This window comes from Eptesicus fuscus, chromosome 9 (assembly GCF_027574615.1).
Source record: "Eptesicus fuscus isolate TK198812 chromosome 9, DD_ASM_mEF_20220401, whole genome shotgun sequence".
In the NCBI taxonomy this organism is placed as follows: Eukaryota; Metazoa; Chordata; class Mammalia; order Chiroptera; family Vespertilionidae; genus Eptesicus; species Eptesicus fuscus.
Genome location: NC_072481.1, coordinates 17,761,414 through 17,780,295, shown reverse-complemented (window position 1 = coordinate 17,780,295; position 18,882 = coordinate 17,761,414). Strand labels below are relative to the sequence as shown.

General features: G+C 50.8%; 1 protein-coding gene across 1 annotated transcript in view; it reads right to left on the bottom strand.

Moving 5' to 3' along the window:
* Nucleotides 1-6,805: 6,805 nt before the first annotated feature.
* OPRD1 (opioid receptor delta 1) overlaps nucleotides 6,806-18,882 on the bottom strand; it is a 32,892-nt gene continuing 20,815 nt past the window's right edge. The window contains exons 2-3 of the mRNA XM_008147978.3: nucleotides 9,768-10,117; nucleotides 6,806-7,344 (exon numbers count right to left, since the gene is read on the bottom strand). Coding sequence (XP_008146200.1) covers nucleotides 6,806-7,344; nucleotides 9,768-10,117 — 889 coding nt within the window. The remainder of the gene's footprint in view (nucleotides 7,345-9,767; nucleotides 10,118-18,882) is intronic.

Genomic DNA, 18,882 nt, shown 5'->3' with positions numbered 1-18,882 from the left:
TGAAAATTTCTTCTCCAATGCATTCTGCCCCACCGTCTGAAACTCAAGGAGAATGGTTAAAAGAGGAAGCCCTACAGCCTTAAGAGACGGGTCAAAGCACGTGTAAACTTAATACTACATAATATTAAAAAGCTCCATTTGTTGAGCACTTACTATGCAGCAGGCACTTCATTCAGCCACGGAGTAGAGTAACTACCATGTGCAGTGCCATTTGCTGGGAACCCTTTCTTGACTAAAACGAAGTCCTTCCTTCACAGCCTCTTTCTAAATCTTCACAACTTCTTACCAGGTAAGCGTTGTCATCCACGATTGAATGAAGTGACTTGCCCCCAGTCATACCGCAAAGTCATGGCAGGCAGTGGGAAAGTTACCGAACCAGCAGGTCTTCCAAGGCAGGGAGAAATGGATGGGAGAACCTGCCAAGGTCACAGCGATTTCTTGGCCAGCTGGCATGTGGCTCTGCTGCCGAGGTGCTGAGGCACAGAACCTGGCACCAGGAAGGCTCAGTTCATGCCTGTGAGCTGGGCGCAAGGTCTCCCCAGCGTCTTCTGTATAATCACCGTTTCCTCTCGGCAGGCAGGAGGAGGGAAGCAGAGGAAGGGGACTTGACAGACCCAAGAGGGCATCCTCGCTGGCCCAGCTATCGATAGGCCATGTGGCCTTGGGCAAGTCATTTCCCTCTCTAAGTCTGTTTCCTCTCTGTAAAATTGGGGTATTAACAATAACAATGCCTACCTCCTGGTCAAGCTGTGAAGATTAAATAAATTACCCCAGGTAAAGTGCTCAGAGCACTGATGCTGTGTGTGACCTATTGTTATTAATTACATGGGTTTCATTCGCACTGAGATGGCTGTGAAAGCGCTCTGCACTCTGGGAAGAGCTGGGCCCCAGGGGGGGGGGGGGGGGGGCTCATGGCCAGTGGAGATGACAGAGCTAGAACCTGGGCAACCCCCGGCCTAGCCCTCTACTCCATCAGGATGTCCATCTCGAAGGCTCTCCCCAGCCCCTTTCAGAATTCCCACACTGTGGGCCGCCAGAAGCACACAGCCAGCTGTCCTAGTCTCCTGTCTCCCAGCGTCTGCGAGCTCGGAGTGGAGGAACCGGCCCGACTCTCTCCTCTGCGAGCTCGGAGTGGAGGAACCGGCCCGACTCTCTCCCCCCAGCACTCTGTGCTCAGTGCCCAGAAATGAAAGAAAAGAATAAATAACAATATGTTAGTGATGAGAGAAAGGTGTGTGTCTGTGTTTTGTGTGTGAATGCTGGGGCCTCCACCCAGGGGCGTCACTGCCCAAGGGCGTTGGAGCCTCTGGAGCTGTTCCCAGGTGGGTCTGCAGCAGTTGCCGGGCAGGGAAGGCAGTCAGGCCAGGGCCCAGGCCAGGGAGCTGCTGCTGCAAACAGACAGGGCTGGCCTTCGGTGGGAGCCTAGCAGGTGCCCAGCCTGGGCTGCTGCTCCTCCAAGTCCTCTCAGGACGCTGGGGGCCCCTCTCCACCTTGAGGAGCGCTTCAAATTCAAAGCCAAGCAAACGTCCTTAGACAGCTGCCGCTGGCGGCCCCATCCTGGTCACAGCATAACCCTGTCTTTGGGGTCTGCTCTGTGCCGGGCACTTTGGTAAGCACCTCACTAGCATTATCCAGCCCTCAGAGGGGAATCTTGGAAGTAAAGCGACTTGCCTACAATCACACTGCTAGCAAGTGGCCAATAAGCAGAAAAATCAGGATTCTGATGAGACTAAGCATCATGTTAGAGCCTGACCCATTCCTTGGACTTAGATCTAAGAAGACACAGAAGCCCAGAGAGGGCAAATCCCTTGCCTAGGTCACACAGCCAGTTAGCTTCAGAGCTGAGGTTTGACTGCAGGACAGGTAGGAGACTGAACTTGAGGACTCTGGCTTACTCTCATCACTCTCCTGCCCTCCCCACCCCCAACCGCTCTTATATGACACTTGACATTATCCATCACTCCCTCCCTCTGGGAACGCCCTCCTCCTCCAGTTTCCATGGCAGCACATCTCCCCGTCCTCCTCCAGCTTCTCACTCTCCACAGTGGCTCCTGAGCCTGGAGGGATCCCTAGGCTGGGTCCCCAGTCTCTTCTCCTATTGCTGCCCTGGAAGCTCATCTGCTTTCCTTCTAGGCCTCTAGCTCTGACCTTGCACTGCAGGTCCACTTGTAAATAATAACAGTGACTAACCATGTGCTAAGAGCCTACTGATGCTCTGGACCCTATACAGCAGCTCCCCAAATGATGCCGTTTCCTTCAGCGCCGATTCATTAGAACAGTGATGAGAAAAGAATTGATTCCCCGCTGAGGCCCGTCTGGGGTTTGCATGTTCTCTCCATGTCTGTGTGGGGGTTTTCTGGATACTCTAGCTCCCTCCCTCATTCTAAGATGTGCACGTGAGGTGAATTGACACGTCTAAATTGTCTCAGTCAGAGTGTGTGTGTGTGTGTGTGTGTGTGTGTGTTTGTGCGTGTGTGTGATGTGACCTGTGATGGAAGAACATCCTGTCCACCTTGCACCATGAGTTGCCTGAGAGGCTGTGGCCACCAGGTTTGCCAAGCACTTGAACAGTTCCCTGTTTTTGCACACGCTGTGATCCTGAACTAAATAAGGGAATCAGAAAATAATCATCTTACTTGTTTTTATTACTCTTTCTTAAATGTATGTATAGCTGACATTGATTTTGATGTCTAATATTAGAAGCATTTGGGGTCTTTATTTAGGATCTAGAGGCCCAGTGCACACAATTTGTGCACGGGTAGGGTCACTAGCAGCTGTTGGCTGCCGGCTGGGGCCTCCTTCTCCCCCTCCCCACCACCCTCCCAGCTGCCTGCCACTGCTGCCGGCCTGGGCCTCCCTTCCCGTGGTTGCCCGGCCAGCCCCACCCCCTGGTCAAACTCCCGGTTGAGGGGACAATTAGCATATTAGGCTTTTATTCTATAGGACAGTGAGATGTTTTTGTGGCCAGAAATATCCTGTAGGAACTTAACTCTTGCTTATATCAATTAGCCTATGTAAAATGTTTTTGTTATACATCATGTCACTTAAAGTTGCACTTTCCAAGAAACTAGAGATGAAGTTAAGGGAGGACTTGCTATACATTAACTCATCAAATCCTCACAGGCTCACGAAAGATGTTTATTCTACAGATGAGCAAACAGAGGCACAGAAAGGGAAAGCCAAGCTCTGACTCCAGCCTCAACCACTACTTCTATCACAAGAGATATGAAATTGTAGGAGGCAGTAATTCCCTTCCCTCCCACCTCCTGAAGAGAGAGGAATGGGAATTCGGGGGAAGTCAGATCTACTCTAGTTTGAGAGCCCTGTGATGCTCTAGAATTACACTGTCAATTTGGAGCTCTAAAATGCATCATGTTCAGTACATTTTATTTTTTTAAATATATTTTTATTTATTTCAGAGAGGAAGGGGGAGGGAGAGAGAGATAGAAACATCAATGATGAGAGAGAACCACCGATCGGCTGCCTCCTCCAGGTCCCCTACCGGGGATCGAGCCCGCAACCCGAGCATGTGCCCCTGACTGGAATCGAACCCAGGACCCTTCAGTCTGCAGGCCGGTGCTCTATTCACTGAGCCAAACCAGGTAGGGCTTCAGTACATTTTAAATTGCGAAGAGTTAGAGAGCATCAGGTGGAACAAAAGGTCATGGAAAATTGCCCTTTTCCTTCAAGTCTTTCCATTTGGTTTTAAGTCTTCAAAACCTCATCGCAGGGTTCTACAGCTCTTCTACTCCCATGATGTCTGGAATTCATCATTAAATTCCTGGAAACTTGGACCCTGAAATTCCACTGACCCGAGTTCCACTACCAGTAACAAGCTCTGTGACTTAGGGTGAGTGGCTTGACCTCTCTGAGCCCGACTTCTTGTCTAAAATAAGGGTAATCGTACTACTCCCACCATGTCCCCCCAGGAATGTCATCAGACACGTTCAGTTAAGCCCCATGCTCCGGCTGCACACAACTTCTCAGGTTGGCCAAGCACTGGAACCGTTCCCTGTTTTTGCACACGCTGTTCCCTCTTCTTAGGGGCCAACCCCTGGTCATGCATCAAGGCCCTCTGACCCTTTTCCACCTCCTTCAGAATTGCTACAAGTCTGTTTCCGTGAAAAGCTAGAAAAGGTACTTCCCTGTGACACCCTCCCCGGGCTCCCTGTGGCTACACACACCACAGGGAGATGCAATCATCGTTTGTGCTTTGTCTCCAGCACGGGCTCAAACTTTCCGAGGGCAGGGCAGTACCTGACTCATCTCCCAGTCCCAGTGCCCAGCGTGCTCACAGCCTGGCATGGCACACACTTCAGTACACATTTGCTTTCCCTTAAATGCACGTGGTCTGGACCCAGCCCCTGCCGACCCCAGGACCAATTTATGTATGAGAAGCAGTAAAAGGGAGCCAGTCTGTTATAGCCTCAGAAAACGGGAGTGGACAGACTGGGGCCACCTTGAGTAGCCTCTTCCAGGAGGAATTAAAGGGGACACAGCGGTCGCAAGGAAAATAAACAGACTTGGTCCCAACATCACCCCCTTCGGTTCCTAAATTGTCCGCTTCCCCTGCCATCTCCCCAAGGCGTTCACTCGAGGGGTCCCAGGGGATGAGGAGTGTCCAAGAGTGTTCCCACCTTGCTGACACCCACCCCCGTTCAGACACAGAGACCCCATGGTCACAGGCTCCATCTGAAGGGTGAAAGCGAGCAGGGATCCCAGACCCAGGTAACTTAGCAGGCGGGTCTGAGTGCTGGGCACAGCCCCGCATCTTCCCAAGGCATTAGGGGGGGCCTCTCTCGGAAGAAGGGAAGTCCCAGGTCGGCAGCTTCCGGGGACCTCGCCCTGAGAAGGGGACTGTGCTTTGCCCACTAAGGGTATCCCGACTCCTAATGTGCCCAGAGCCCACCCGGGTGCCTCAGCCCCCACCTCGCTGAATCCAGTTCAGCCCCTGCTGAGTGACAGCCTCCCAGACACCGCAAAGGCTTTTGTTCCAAGGAAATGGCTGTCAACGGGAGAAGAGGTACATTGTTTCTTTTATTTCCCCCCCTTTTCTTTCCTTTTTCATTTTTGCTTGAGACAGACGTCAATTTCTTTCCATCTGTCCCCCAAAGGAAAGATGATTAAATGTTTTTACAAGGATGTCAGAACACTGCTTCAATAGGGAGCCAGGGTGCTTGACTGAGGCTGCGCGTGTGTGAGGAAGGGGAAAGCGGGGGGAGGGGGGTGGGGGTGGGGAGGGGCAGGGGGGGAAGATAAAGCAAGAGGAGGCCAGGGACCAAGGACAGACACTGGTACTGGGGTCTTTGCCTTAATAAAATGCCAAACTAATAAAATGAAATACTCTCTGTCGAGCTCTGGGTGGACCTGCCTCTCAGCAGCGTGAAGGGGGCAGCGAGAGCAGGTGGGGACCTGGGGGTCCAGGGAAAGGGCAGAGGGGAGCACGCACTGACAGGAGCATTGCAGTTATAAAAGCCTTTCCCCGCCCAGTTCCTTCAGAGTCAGGTCCCCACGTGGGCCATTCCAGCTTTCTGGAAACACTGGACACAGTGGGGGCAGCCAGATGTGGGGAGAAAGAGGATTTTGGGAGTTTCTTCTCAGGAGCCCCAGGGCCGGAGCAGGGGGCAGAGAAGTCTGTGCTGGTGCTTCAGAAGCCCACCCAGTCCCAGGGGCACTTACCCTCCACGGAGTTCTGAGCCACAGTCCTCTGTCCTGCAGCACCTGGGCCAGAAAAGCCAGGGTCCTGGGGAACCCCCAAAGGCATCTGTCCACTGACTTCAGGACCTAACCTCAAAGCAGAACCAGCACCACCCCCACCTCCACATCCTGCCTCAGCCCACCCACCACCACCCCTCGGCACTGAGACCAACCAGCAGCTTCGGTTTTGGAGCTGAAGCCACAAAGGGAGTCACGCTGAGGAGTCTACCCCAACCGGGGCCCTGTTCTGCTATCCTATCCTGGAGCCACCCGCCCTGCCCAGTGTCCTGTCCCATCCCCACGGAGGTGCAGCGCTGGGTGGGGCACTACCTCCATGCTCAGGCACCCTGCCCATTCCACGGAAATGACTGTCAAGGAGTGAGGGGGTACGTTTTTTTCTCTCCCTCTCTATTTTTCTCTTCTTTTTATTTATAGGGATGGCAAGTTGGACCTGGACCTGTGCAAGCCCGGCCTTGGGCCCCACCTCCTGCTAGAACTCAGGGCTGGGCCTCTAGCCCGAAGGTGAGGCCCCTGTCCCCTGCACACAGGTCCTATCTCTGCGGCCCAGAGACTGGATAATCTCAGTCTTGAGCAGTAGCTACGCCTCCCTGTCCTGTCCTTGCGTTCGGTCCAAGAGGCCCCTCCTCACTGCACAGAGGCCCGCTCTTGCAGCTCAGTTCTCAAGCCACTGCCCCCTCCACTGCCCCATGGGTCCTGGTCGGGCATCTTCAGGGCTCAGTCCGCATCCTCACCGGCAAGCCCAGCTCAGGGTCAGAACGTGAAGCTCTCCCCACGGTAGAGGCCCTATTTATCCGCCCAGTTCTAGAGCCACAGGTCCTGCTCCCCAGCTCCTCCTCCGCCCAGAGCCTTGGACCAGGCCCTCAGTCCAGAGGCACAGCCCACCGCCCGGCCCTCTAACCCCCGCCCCAGAGGTCCACCCACAGCAGGGGCCCCATCTCTCGGCCCCTGGCTCATCCCAAGCCTGGGTCTGTTTTTCAAAACAGAGGCCCCTTTATCCTCCTGCGGCTCCCTGGCCCCCGCCCCCATTAGCATCGGTGTGGCCGCCAGGTCACTCCGGAGGGGTGCGCCGTGGGCCAGCCGGGCCTGGTCAGGCAGCGGTGCCTCCAGGGCCCTCGGACGGGGTGCAGGCGGTGATCCTTTCGCGGACGGTAGCTTCCCGGGCGCGGCTGAAGCCGCCGGGCTCGGGGCGGCCGCAGGGCCAGCGGCAGAGCTGGCGGAAGCAGCGCTTGAAGTTCTCGTCCAGGAAGGCGTAGAGCAGCGGGTTGAGGCTGCTGTTGGCGTAGCCCAGCGCGATGCACAGGTGCAGCGCGGCCACCACGAGCGGGTCGCGGCGGTTGATGTCCACCAGTGTCCAGACGATGACGAAGATGTGGATGGGTGCCCAGCACACCACGAAGGCGCCCACCACCACCAGCACCATGCGCGTGATGCGCCGCAGACTGCGGTCCTTCTCCTTGGAGCCGGAGAGCAGGCGCACGCTGCGCAGGCGCAGCAGCATCAGGCCGTAGCACACGGTGATGATGAGGATGGGTACCACGAAGGCGAAGAGGAACACGCAGATCTTGGTCACCGTGTCCCAGTACCAGCTGGGGCTGGGGAACTGGAGCGTGCACACCACTGCTCCGTCTGGATCAAGGGAAGAAAGAAAAACAGGCAGGGTAAGGGGAATGGGGGCCCCAGACGCTCGGCCGGCCTGCTCACCCGCCCTTCTCAACCAGGTCAGGTCCCACTGCCTCCTCCTAGCCTTCACTCGGGGTGATTCCTCTCCCTGGGATATCCTCCTCTCACGTGGTGAACTCCGACTCATCCTTCAAGACCCCAGCAGGACTGGCCCTAATACAGAAGGTCTTCCTATATTCTCCCCAAGTCCCTTTATAAGCCCAACAACAATGCTATAGTTTAGCCTAAGCTCACTAAATGCCAGTTATTACGATAACTGAAAACAGTTTCCAAAGTAGCTCCAGTGGGGACAGTATTGCTACACTGACATAGAGAGCCTGAGTTCAGAGCAGGACTCAGGTCCTATTAACTGTGTGGAGTGGCCTTGAGCAAATTATTCAAACTTCAAGAGCTTCCCTAAAGTGGGACTGACAACAGTACCTAAACCTCACAGGGTTGTTGTGAGGGTTCACTGGGCCAAAGCATGTGAAGCACATAGCACAGTGGGGTTCCAGCTCTCCCATCTGGCCCAGCACTCATGTGGGAGATACATGTGGGAGTCCAAAGGTCAGGGCTAGGGCTGGGAGGCAAATCTCAGCTTCATGGCAAACACTTCTGACTGCCAGACTTGTCCAGAGGTAAGAGGGGCACCCAGGAGGGAATGAGCTCCCTGTCCCTAGAGTGTGGGCTTGGGCTGTTGTGAGATACAGATACAAGGCTGAGGCTGGCCCAGGAGACTCCCAAGGTCTTTTGGAATTCTGGAATTTGAGGAGCTACACAGTGGACTTGGAGCCTGAGAGTTGAGAGAAGGGGGCTGGGAATCCACAGACGGAATGGACCTGGGACATCAGGGTGGCAGGATCACATGGATAACTGAGTCCCAGAACTTCATTGTACAGATGGTAGGACCAGGCCCAGAGAGGAACAGCACTTGTCCAAGGTCACACAGCAAGTGGCATATAAGTGCTGATGGCACACACTGGGGAAGTGGTGTGTGTGTGTGTGTGTGTGTGTGTGTGTGTGTGAGAGAGAGAGAGAGAGAGAGAGAGAGAGAGAGAGAGAGAGAGAGAGAGGAGGGGGTGGGGGGGAGTGAGGAGGCCCATCTGGCCCAGCCCCCAGCAGGGCTGTAGTTAATGGCCCGTAAACTGAAGGCTGACAGTGAGGAATAGGGCCCAGCTGCTGAGTCAAGACCAATAAGCTCAGAGACTTCATAAGGGCTCTACCCTTGTGAGAGTCAGTGATGGCCAAGAAGCCCCCCACCAAGCCTGTTCCCCTCTCCCACCACAGCTCTGATGATCTGCAAACCTTCACCAAAGGGGCCAGGAGCCTTGGGTTTTAGGCCAAATTCCACCAAATGTCTGGCTGTGTGACCCTAAATAAACCATGGAGATAGGAGTCTCTGCCTTGTCTATCTCATAGGCTTAATCGTCTTAATTGCTGCTATTTATTGGGCCTTGGCAATGAGCCAATACTTGTCCTAAGTATTTTACACTTACAACCTCATTTAATCTTCTCAACACCCCATGATAGAGTGTGGCTCAGAGAGGTTAGTGACTAGTGTCTTTGGCACCCTGCTGAACGACTTTTCCCACTTCTTTACATCAAGTGGGAGTCATGTGACCAGCTCTCACTAGGAAGAGATGGGCCATAACATTTAAAAGTGGTTGTGCTTTCTCACCACTCCCTCTCCATATTCATCTGCTGCCCAGATCCAGCAGTGGAGGATTCCAAAACCATCAGGTGGAGCCTGGGTCCCTGAATGATGTGTGGCATAGAGACCCTCCTCTTGCTCACACTGAATAGTAATGTGAGTAAGAAATAAACTTCTACTGTGTTAAGCCACTGCGAAGCTACCCTGACTGATAGAGGTGGTTACTATACTAATAATTACCATTTTGCTCTGAGGAAATGCACCTATCTATCTGTCATTCTCTGAAGGCCAATCTCTAGGCGTTGCTTTGGTCATTTGAGCCAATGATTTCAAATTAGGGTGGAAGGGAATCTGGGATGGGACTGCAGATCTCGTGGCCTCCACTGCTCACAGATCAGTGACAGCCTCACCCCACTGGCCATCCACCTATCTCCTTAAAGGTCAGTCATCCACACACTTCTGGCCAGCGGCTACATGCTCATAAATCAGCCATCCATAATCCCATTGATAATTTCCTTTGGCCAGCAATCCATACGACTACTGACTAGCCACTCATCCTCACCACAGTCAACCATCCCCATTCCTCATTGGCCAACCATTCCCATTCCCATTGGACGACTAGCCACATTCCCACTGGCCAGTCATCCACACTTTCATTGATCAGCAATCCATATCTCTACCCTAGTAAGCGGCCTATAAACCCACAGAGGCCCATGTGCTGCCTCCTGTGGCCACTCACCCCGGGGATGGGTCACAGCCATGATCATGATGGGTACACCAACACCTGATGCCAGGACCCATATGCAGATGTTGATCAGCTTGGCCTTGGCGGGTGTGCGGAAGTCCAGGGCCTTGACAGGGTGGCAGACAGCAATGTAGCGGTCCACGCTCATCATGGTGAGTGTGAAGATGCTGGTGAACATGTTATAGTAGTCAATGGAGAGCACAGCCTTGCAGAGAAGTTCCCCAAAAGGCCACGTCTGCATCAGGTACTTGGCGCTCTGGAAGGGCAGCGTGCTGGTGGCCAATGCGTCTGCCAAGGCCAGGTTGAAGATGTAGATGTTGGTGGCTGTCTTCATCTTCGCGTACCTTAAAAGAAAATGCTTATGTAACTGTTCCAATCCACAGATTTCAGTTTCACTTGAAACTCAGGGAGGTGAAATGACTGATCCAAGGTCACACAGAAGTCCGGGGCAGAGGAGGGACTAGAACCCTGACCTACCTGATTCAGCATCATTCCTTCCCACGCTAACAGGTGAAAGAGCATGTATCTGGCTTGGAGTAACTTTGGCAGAAGGTATTTTAGGAAAAAACCCTTATCTTTTAAAAATAAAACGGCTCCAGAAGGAAACAGGTCTAGGTTCTAATCCTGCTTCTACAGTTTGTCAGCTGAGTGGTTCTGGGCTAGGAACTTGAACTTTCTAAGCCTTAGTGTCCACAACTGTAAAAAGAGGGACAATATTTTTACCCATCTCATTGAGTTGTTATGAAATGTAATGAGATGATATAGCACTTAGGCAGGAGCCCAAAGCATGACAAGTGCTTGGTATATGATAGATGTTATTATTCTTCATATATAAAGAACGAAGCTGGGGGCTAGACCAGAGTGACCTGACCCTCTACCACTGACCTGGCCTTTTGGGCATATGATTGGGCAGCTCTGATGGAGGGACTCTGCCTAGCAGACTGACTAGGACCTTAGACCACCTGGAATGTCCTCCCGGGGCTCCCAGTCCTTCCTACTGTCCTTTCCAGACTATCTTATTCCCATACAGCTGGACTCACCCAGCTGTGGGAAAGGGGTGCAGGGGACAGTGACCGACTTCCAACACAGAGCACATGCCCAGGTGTCCAAGCCAAATGTCCTCAGCCAGGCCCTGAACCTGAAACTCTCCAACATCCATCCCTCCACACAGCTGCTTGCACCACAGCTGGCCTGTTTGGCCAACATTTCCAGTCCTGGCCTGGGCACCGGGTATGCTGGAGGAGGCTCGCACACGGAAAACAGTTCCAGTGCAGTGTGATCGTGGAAACACACCAGTACACCGAGGCAGGGGTAAGGACTGCTTTCATGTCCCTGGAGTGATCTGAGAAACGCAAAGAAGTATGAGTGACTCCTCAAATGTCAGAGCAGAAGAACTCTGAGAGGTGGAGGGGAGTGATTTTATGAAAGTGTGGTCCAAGGACTTCCCTCGCAATCGTTGGAAGGACCCCAAGAAATGCAGATTCTGGGACCCCACCCCAGACCTTTAGGTCTTAATCTCTGGGAATCTTCATCTTTAACAAGAACCCCCTCCCCCAGGTGATTCTTACGGATCCTAACGTTTCACTTTTTTTAAAAAATATATTTTATTGATTTTTTACAAAGAGGAAGAGAGAGGGATAGAGAGTTAGAAACATCGATGAGAGAGAAACATCGATCAGCTGCCTCCTGCACACGCCCCACCGGGGATGTGCCCGCAACCAAGGTACATGCCCCTGACCGGGATCGAACCTGGGACCCTTGAGTCCGCAGGCCGACGCTCTATCCACTGAGCCAAACCGGTTTCGGCAGGATCCTAATGTTTAAGAAACACTATGTAGCCTATTGCCCATATTGAGGAGAGATGGAGATACTGAGCCAAGGTCAGAGCTAAGTCAAGAACGTAGACCTCCTGACTCACAGACCCAGGCTTTCTCTCCACTCTACCCCAAGGGTGGGACCACACTTCCGCCTCTACCCCTCTAGGCTGGACAGATGCGCGCCCTCAAGGTGTTTGGAATGACTGAATGGGTTCTATCAGCTAAGGCTCCGTGATGTCACTGATTTGGTTGGCTTTAAAAAAATATACTGAGTCACTCATTGTCCTCCAGGGCCAGCATCTGTCCTACTCCCTCCCAAAATAGCTGTCACTTGCCCTGCAGCTGGAGAAGCAAAAAGTTTTGCTCGAAGACAGCAGAATTGCAAGTCTTGGAACGTCTGCCTTCAGTGGGGTGCGGGATCACAGCTGTGTGGGAGGCAGTCTCAACCCCACAGCTGACTCGTCTAATTTTGCTTCTTTTACGCAGAACAATTAGAGGCTGTTCTTTGCCTGCTATTTTGATTTATGAAGGCTCCTTCAATTCCCAGAGGGGGCTGAGATGCTGGGAAGTAGGTGATGAAGCTGCTGTAGCTGATCCAGACAGGGCTGAGAGTCCCAGCGCTGCCGGCCAGCCAGAGCCCCCTCTCCTCACAGGCCTCCCCACCCCACCGCTAACCAGCACCAAGCCCTGTCCTGTTGGCCTCCTCTGACAAATCATGCCGCTCTGCCCTAGATGGTTTTGCTCAGCGGTTAGAGCATCGGCCCTCTGCCTGAAGGGTTGCGGGTTCAACTGCCAGCCAAGGGCACGTACCTCAGTTGCAGGCTCGAACCCCAGTGCTGGTTGGGAGTGTGCAGGAGGCAACCAATCAATGTGTCTCTCGCACATCGATGTTCCTCTCTCTCTTTTTCTCCCCCTCCCTCCCTTCCACTTTCTCTAATAATCAATGGAAAAAATGTCCTTGGATGAGGATTAACCAAAAAAAAATAAATAAAAAATCATGCCGCTCTCCTGCTCTCAAGGCCAATTCCACAAACTGGCCCCAACCACCTCTCAGGCCTCAGCTCCCAAAACCTTCCCTTGATGGCTGCCCCCCACCCCTCACTTCTTCCCTGTTCCTTGGACACATCAAGCCCACTTCCACCTCAGGGCCTCTGGACTGCTGTTCACTCTTCCTAGAAGCCTCGAGTCCCCAATGGTGCATGGCTTGCTCCTTCAGGTAACTCAGGGCTCTATTCAAATGCCGCCTCCTCAGAGAGGCTGCCCAGACCCCCCTATCCTTACCATCTCTCTCTAGCTCCTAACACTGCTTCATTTTCTTTATATCACGAACTACCGCCTGACTTAGTATTTATCTTCTTTTCTGTCCATTTGACTCTCTCACCCACATACACTCCCTGAAGACAGGTCCTTTGTCCATTTTTGTTCCCTGCTGTATTATCGGTCCTACCAACGGTGCCCGGTAAATACCAAGCCTTCAATAGGCATTTGTTGTACAGGTCAGGTCTCACCACAGCAGCCTCTCCGCCCCTCAAGTCATCATCCACATAAGCCGGGTGCTCACCATAACAGGCAGATTTGCTCGGGACACTCTTCTGTTTACAGTCCTTCTGTGGCTCCCCATTGCCATCTGGATAAAAGCCAAACTCCTCAGACGGGCATTCCATCTGTGTGGGCTCCTTTCCCACAGTGCCTTCCGCGCCCAGCCAGTCCATCGCGCACCCCCTTCCCCCTGAGAGACAGCCACGGTAATGGTTTGGCGGGAATCCTTCCAAACCACACATGTATGCATATAGCTTTTTATAAAATGTTCTTTCTGCCAGTGCAATACAGTGACATCATATGAAAAGTCACATCGCACCGTAATGAAAATAGGCGCCCCTCTGCCCTCCCCTTCCCCACTCCTCTGGCTGCTCTCCAGAGCCCCCACTTCCCACGTTTTCAGTTATTCTTCTCATTAGTACCTCCATCATTCTAAACAACATGTTTAAACGGTGGTTCCTTGCTGTAGCCATGCTAGACAGTAATTGACGTTTGTATTCGGTCGAGCCAGGCTAGGCAGCCGTAACAAACAATCCCCAAATCTCAGTGGCTTAACACAACCAAGGTTTCTTTCTCCCCCTTGCAGAGTCCTGTCAGTGCTTCCAGGACTAGATTCCACAAAGCAATCCCAGCCTGCTGCAACCGTGCGGCTCTGCCTGAGGCCTCCTCCATCACCACGAGGGAGGGAGAAGAGACCGCTGCAGGGCCATCCACGCTCTGGTCTAGCTGCAGCACAGCCCTTCCACCTGAAGCCGGCGGACCAGAACTAGTCATGTGGCCCCAGCCAACAGCAAGGGGCTGAGAAGTTCAGTCTTTTATGTGCCCAGAAGCAGGGAGGAGCAGGTATTACAGAACACTATAATGTCCTCCACAACTCCCTATTAATGATGGGAGAGGATTAACTCTCTTATACTTACCCAAAACCACCGCCCCTCTCCATTCTTCCAATCCAGTTTTATCACAATTTTTAAAATTTAAGTTAAACTGATATTCAAGGTTTATACTCTTTTTTTTTAGGGTTTACATTCGTATGACTTTGTCGATATTGTCCACTGCTGAGCCAAATGGTATGCTATAATCACATTTATTTTCTACTACAGATTTTTGTTTTTCCTGGAATTAAGAATTGCCTCCTTTTTTTCATTTGTACACAGATTGCTAAATCTCCTCAAACATTCCAGCAGACCCATAAAATGCCTTTCCCGTGCAGTCACATAATATACCAGTTCCTTCTCTTTTCCTAGTGATCCATCTCCTGGAGTCACCCTCCTTCCCTTTTTTTTTTTTTTTTTAATCCTCACCAGAGGGTATTTTTCCATTGCTTTTTAGAGAGAGTGGAAAAGAGAGGGAAAGACAGAGAGAATGCCCTTGACCGGAATCGAACCCGGGACCCTTCGGTCCGCAGGTCGATGCTCTATCCACTGAGCCAAGGCGTCTAGGGCCGTCCTCCCCTTTAATCTGCCGGCGGTTCCTTTCCGGACCAGCTGCACGTCTGTGCTCCTGTGTTGGAGCACCTGCTTTCTGGCTTACACGTCTTTTCTGTCTTGGTTTATGCCCTCATGTTGGTGCAGCACATCCTTTAGTCACTTCCTAAGAAAGGACACATAGAAAATAACATTTTACACTCTTGCATGTCTGCCAGTGTCTTCCTTCTAGCCTCACTTCTGATTTCTCTGACTGTATAAGGATTAGTCGGTTGGAAATCATTTTCCATCAGGATTTTGAAGGCCTGGCTTCCTCATCTTCTAACTTTATGTTGCCACTGAGGTATCTGAACCATTCTGGCTCCTGGTGATTTGTAAGCCGCCCTCCCCGGCCAAGAAACTTTCAGTATTGTCTCTTTATCCCTGGTATTCTGACGTTCCTGGTGATGTACTTGGGGTGGTTCGTTTTCATTTTATTGGGCCCTCTCCGTCTGGAGAGTCATGCCCTTCGATCTGAAACGTCCTCATAGTTATGAGCTCATTTCCCCCTCTGCTTTGTCTGGAACCCCTGGACAATCCGCTAGTCAGACATTGGGCCTCCTGGATTGGTCTCAGAGTTTCTTATTTTCATCTCGTGGTCTTTGGGGGACATTTCCTTTTCATTGTCTCTCAACCTTTTTATTGACTTTTTTCAATGTTATGGCTCTTGTGTTTTCTTTCTTCTTATTCCTTTTTATAACATCTTATTTCATGGGTACAATATCTTCTCTGACCTCTCTAAGGATATGATAGTTTTTGCTTTTTGTATTTTCTTCTGCTCTCTGCATTGTCTTTTTGCTTCGAACGTTTTTATTTAATTGTCTGTACTGGCCTTTCTCTTCTATTCCGGAGACTGCCTTCAACTATCTGGTAATACGTGACTAAATGTGGATCTTTCCATGAAGCACTAAGTAACTAATTGATAGTGGTGTGTGTGTGTGTGTGTGTGTGTGTGTGTGTGTGTGTGTCTGTGTGTGCACAAGGGCCCTGTAGGGGGACTGAGCAAAGATCTGGCTTTACACTGGGGGACAGCTAAATATCAGTTCTCTTCTCTGAGGCTTTCAGAAAAGAATCCTCCCATCTCTTGCTGGCAACACACATCTGGCTGAAGGGATTCTGGTAGCAGAGACAGAGACTGCCTTGGGATCCCTCCATCTTCCATTCAATATCTCACTCTGACCCTTTCTGCGTCTGCTGGCCCTGAGCTCAGAGTTTCTCCAGGTTAAATTCTCTCGGGGAAAAATCTTGACTTCCTGCCAAATGGGGCAGTCGCCTGGCTGGGCAGGGCCTAAGAGCGAGAGGCCTAAAGGTCTCACTGCTCCCTCTCTGGGGAATCAACCCCCTGCCCGGTTTCATTCCCACACCTCACCCCTGCTCAGCCTGGTACTCCTCTTCCAATTGCTTTCCATCTTCCAAATAGGTGCTGACATCTCTTAAGAAACATAAGCTGAGGCATAAAAGGTAAAGTGACTTGCCCAAGTCCCATGACCCGTAAGTGGCAGAGCTGGTCTTTAACTGAGGCATTCTAGTGCCAACACACCTGGGAATGACTTCCCTCTACTGCCCCTCGGGGCGTGTTACCTTCCTTCCTCCCCCACCTCTCATAGTCAGTGGAAAAGTCCAGGGATGTGGGCTTATGTGCTAAAGTTCTCCACTCATCCAATAGGTATTAACAAGCACCTCTTATGTGCCAGGCACTGAGTAGGGGACATAGGAGAGAAGGTGATAGTCTGGCTCCTTGAAATTTATGGTTGTAGGGAGGGGGCAGACAGTGAACAAATTGCTGTGTTAATTAGTGTATAGCTACCCGCTATTACCGCTCTACCATGAAGGATAAGAGAAGGGTCTAGTGATGGACATTACCAGTGGGAGTTTGAGGGGGTTTGTGGGAGGAACCTGGCATAGATTGGGAGGTCATCGACAGCTTCTCTGAGGAGATGTGCTGTGAACTGAACCGTGTTCCCCAAAATTCTCATCGGAGCCCTACCCGTGTGATGGTGTTTGGAGATCGGGCCTTGGGAGATCCTTAGGGTTATATGAAGTCATGATGGGATTAGTGCCCGTTTAAGAAGAGACACCTGTTATAAGGGCACTAATATCTCTCTCTTTCTCTCCTTTTCCCTCTCTCTCCCTCCCTACCCCACCCCCACCCCCAATCTTCCAGTCGCTCCCTCTCTCCGTGTCATGCGAAGCTAGGAAGAGAGCTCTCTGGCACCTTAGCCTCCAGAGCTATGAGAAAATAAGCATCTGTTGTTTAAGCTACCCAGTTTGTGGTATTTTGTTATGGCAGTTCGAGCTAAGACAAAACAACACCTCTGCCAGGCTGGAAAGAATGAGAAGGAGTCAGCCACGTGAAGATGAAGGGCGAGGTTGTTTCAGACGGAAAGAACAACATGTACAAAGACCCTGTGGCGGGAAAGAGCCTGGTGAGCTGCAGGGATAGTCATAAGTCGAGCGAGCCAGAGAGGAAACAACAGGAGAGGCAGAAGTCGGCCGCTGAGAAGTCAGTCATGCGGAACCTTTGGGCCATAACAAAAAGGTGGATTTTATTCTGAGTGCAAGGGGTTGGGGGGAGTCATCAGAGATTTTAAACAGAGGAGTGATGTGGTCTGACCTATGTGTGCGTCTTTAAAAAATATATTTTATTGGATTTTTACAGAGAGGAAGAGAGAGGGATAGAGAGTTAGAAACATCGATGAGAGAGAAACATCGATCAGCTGCCTCCTGCACACCCCCCACTGGGGATGTGCCCGCAACCAAGGCACATGCCCTTGACCGGAATCGAACCTGGGACCCTTCAGTCCGCAGGCTGACGCTCTATCCACTGAGCCAAACCGGTTTCGGCATAAAAATCACTCTGACTACTGTGTGGAGGCTAGATGGAGGGCAGAACAAGAAGGGGCAAGAGACTGAACTCTCTAGAAAAATAAAGTGCTTATTGCCCCACGCCCAAAATCCTACATTGGTTTCTAATTTTTTTTTCTCTAGTTAAAAAAGTTGTGGATATGACATTGAGCTCCTACTTTAATACCATATTAAAAATGAATAAAAAAGCTAAAACTATAAAACTCTTAGAAGAAAATATGGGAAAAGCTTCATGACATCGGATTTGACAGTGGTTACTTGGATATGATACCAAAAGAACAGTCAACAAAAAATAAAATAGATAAACTGGCTACATCAAAATTAAAAACTTTTGTGCACCAAAAGATACTACCAACAGAGTAAAAAGGCCACCCACAGATGGGAGGAAATATCTGCAAATCACATATCTGATAGGGGATTTATGTCCAAAATATATAAAGAACTCCTACAACTCAAAAAGCAAACAACAAAAAAACTACAACCCAACCCATGTGGCTAAGTGGTTGAGCATTGACCCAGGAACTAAGAGGTCACCGGTTCGATTCCCTATCAGGGCACATGCCAGGTTGCGGGCTCAATCCCAGGAGGCAGCACGCAGGAGGCAGCCAGTTGATGAAGTTTCTCTCTCATCAATGTTTCTATCTCTCTATCCCTCTCCCTCCCTCTCTCTCTAAAAATCAATTTTAAAAAATATTTTTAAAAACATAGATTGTTTTAAAAGGGCAAAGGACTTAAAAAGGCCTAACTCTAAAGATATATAAATGACCAATAGGCACACGTAAAGATGATGAATATCATTAATCATTAGGGAAATGTAAATCAAAATCACAATGAGATATTACTTCATACCTACCAGGATGGCTTCTATTAAAAAAATACAGAAAATAACAAATACTGGCAAGGATGTGGAGAAACTGAAACCCTTGTGCTCTGCTGGTAGGAATGTAAAGTCATACAGATGCTGTGGAAAACAGCACAGCAATACCTCAAAAAACTAAAATAATTGCCATATGATAAAGCAATTCCACTTCTGGGTATATACCAGAATATGTAAAAGTAGGATCTCAGATATACATACACCCAATGTTCATAGAAGCATTATTCACAAATGCTGGAAGCAACCCAAGTGTCCATGGATGGATGAGTGGGTAAACAAAATGTGGTACAGCCATACAATGGGATACTATTCAGCCTTAAAAAGGAAGGAAATTCTGACACATGTCATACCATGGATAAACCTAAGGACATTGTGCCAAGTGAAATAAGCCAGTCACAAAAAGACAAATACTACATGAGGTAAGTAGAGTAGTCAGATTCATAGAGGCAGAAAGTAGATTGGCAGTTTCTGGGAGCTGGGGGAGGGGGCAATGGGGACTTATTATTTAACTAGAGGCCCGATGCACGAAATTTGTGCAAGAGTAGGCT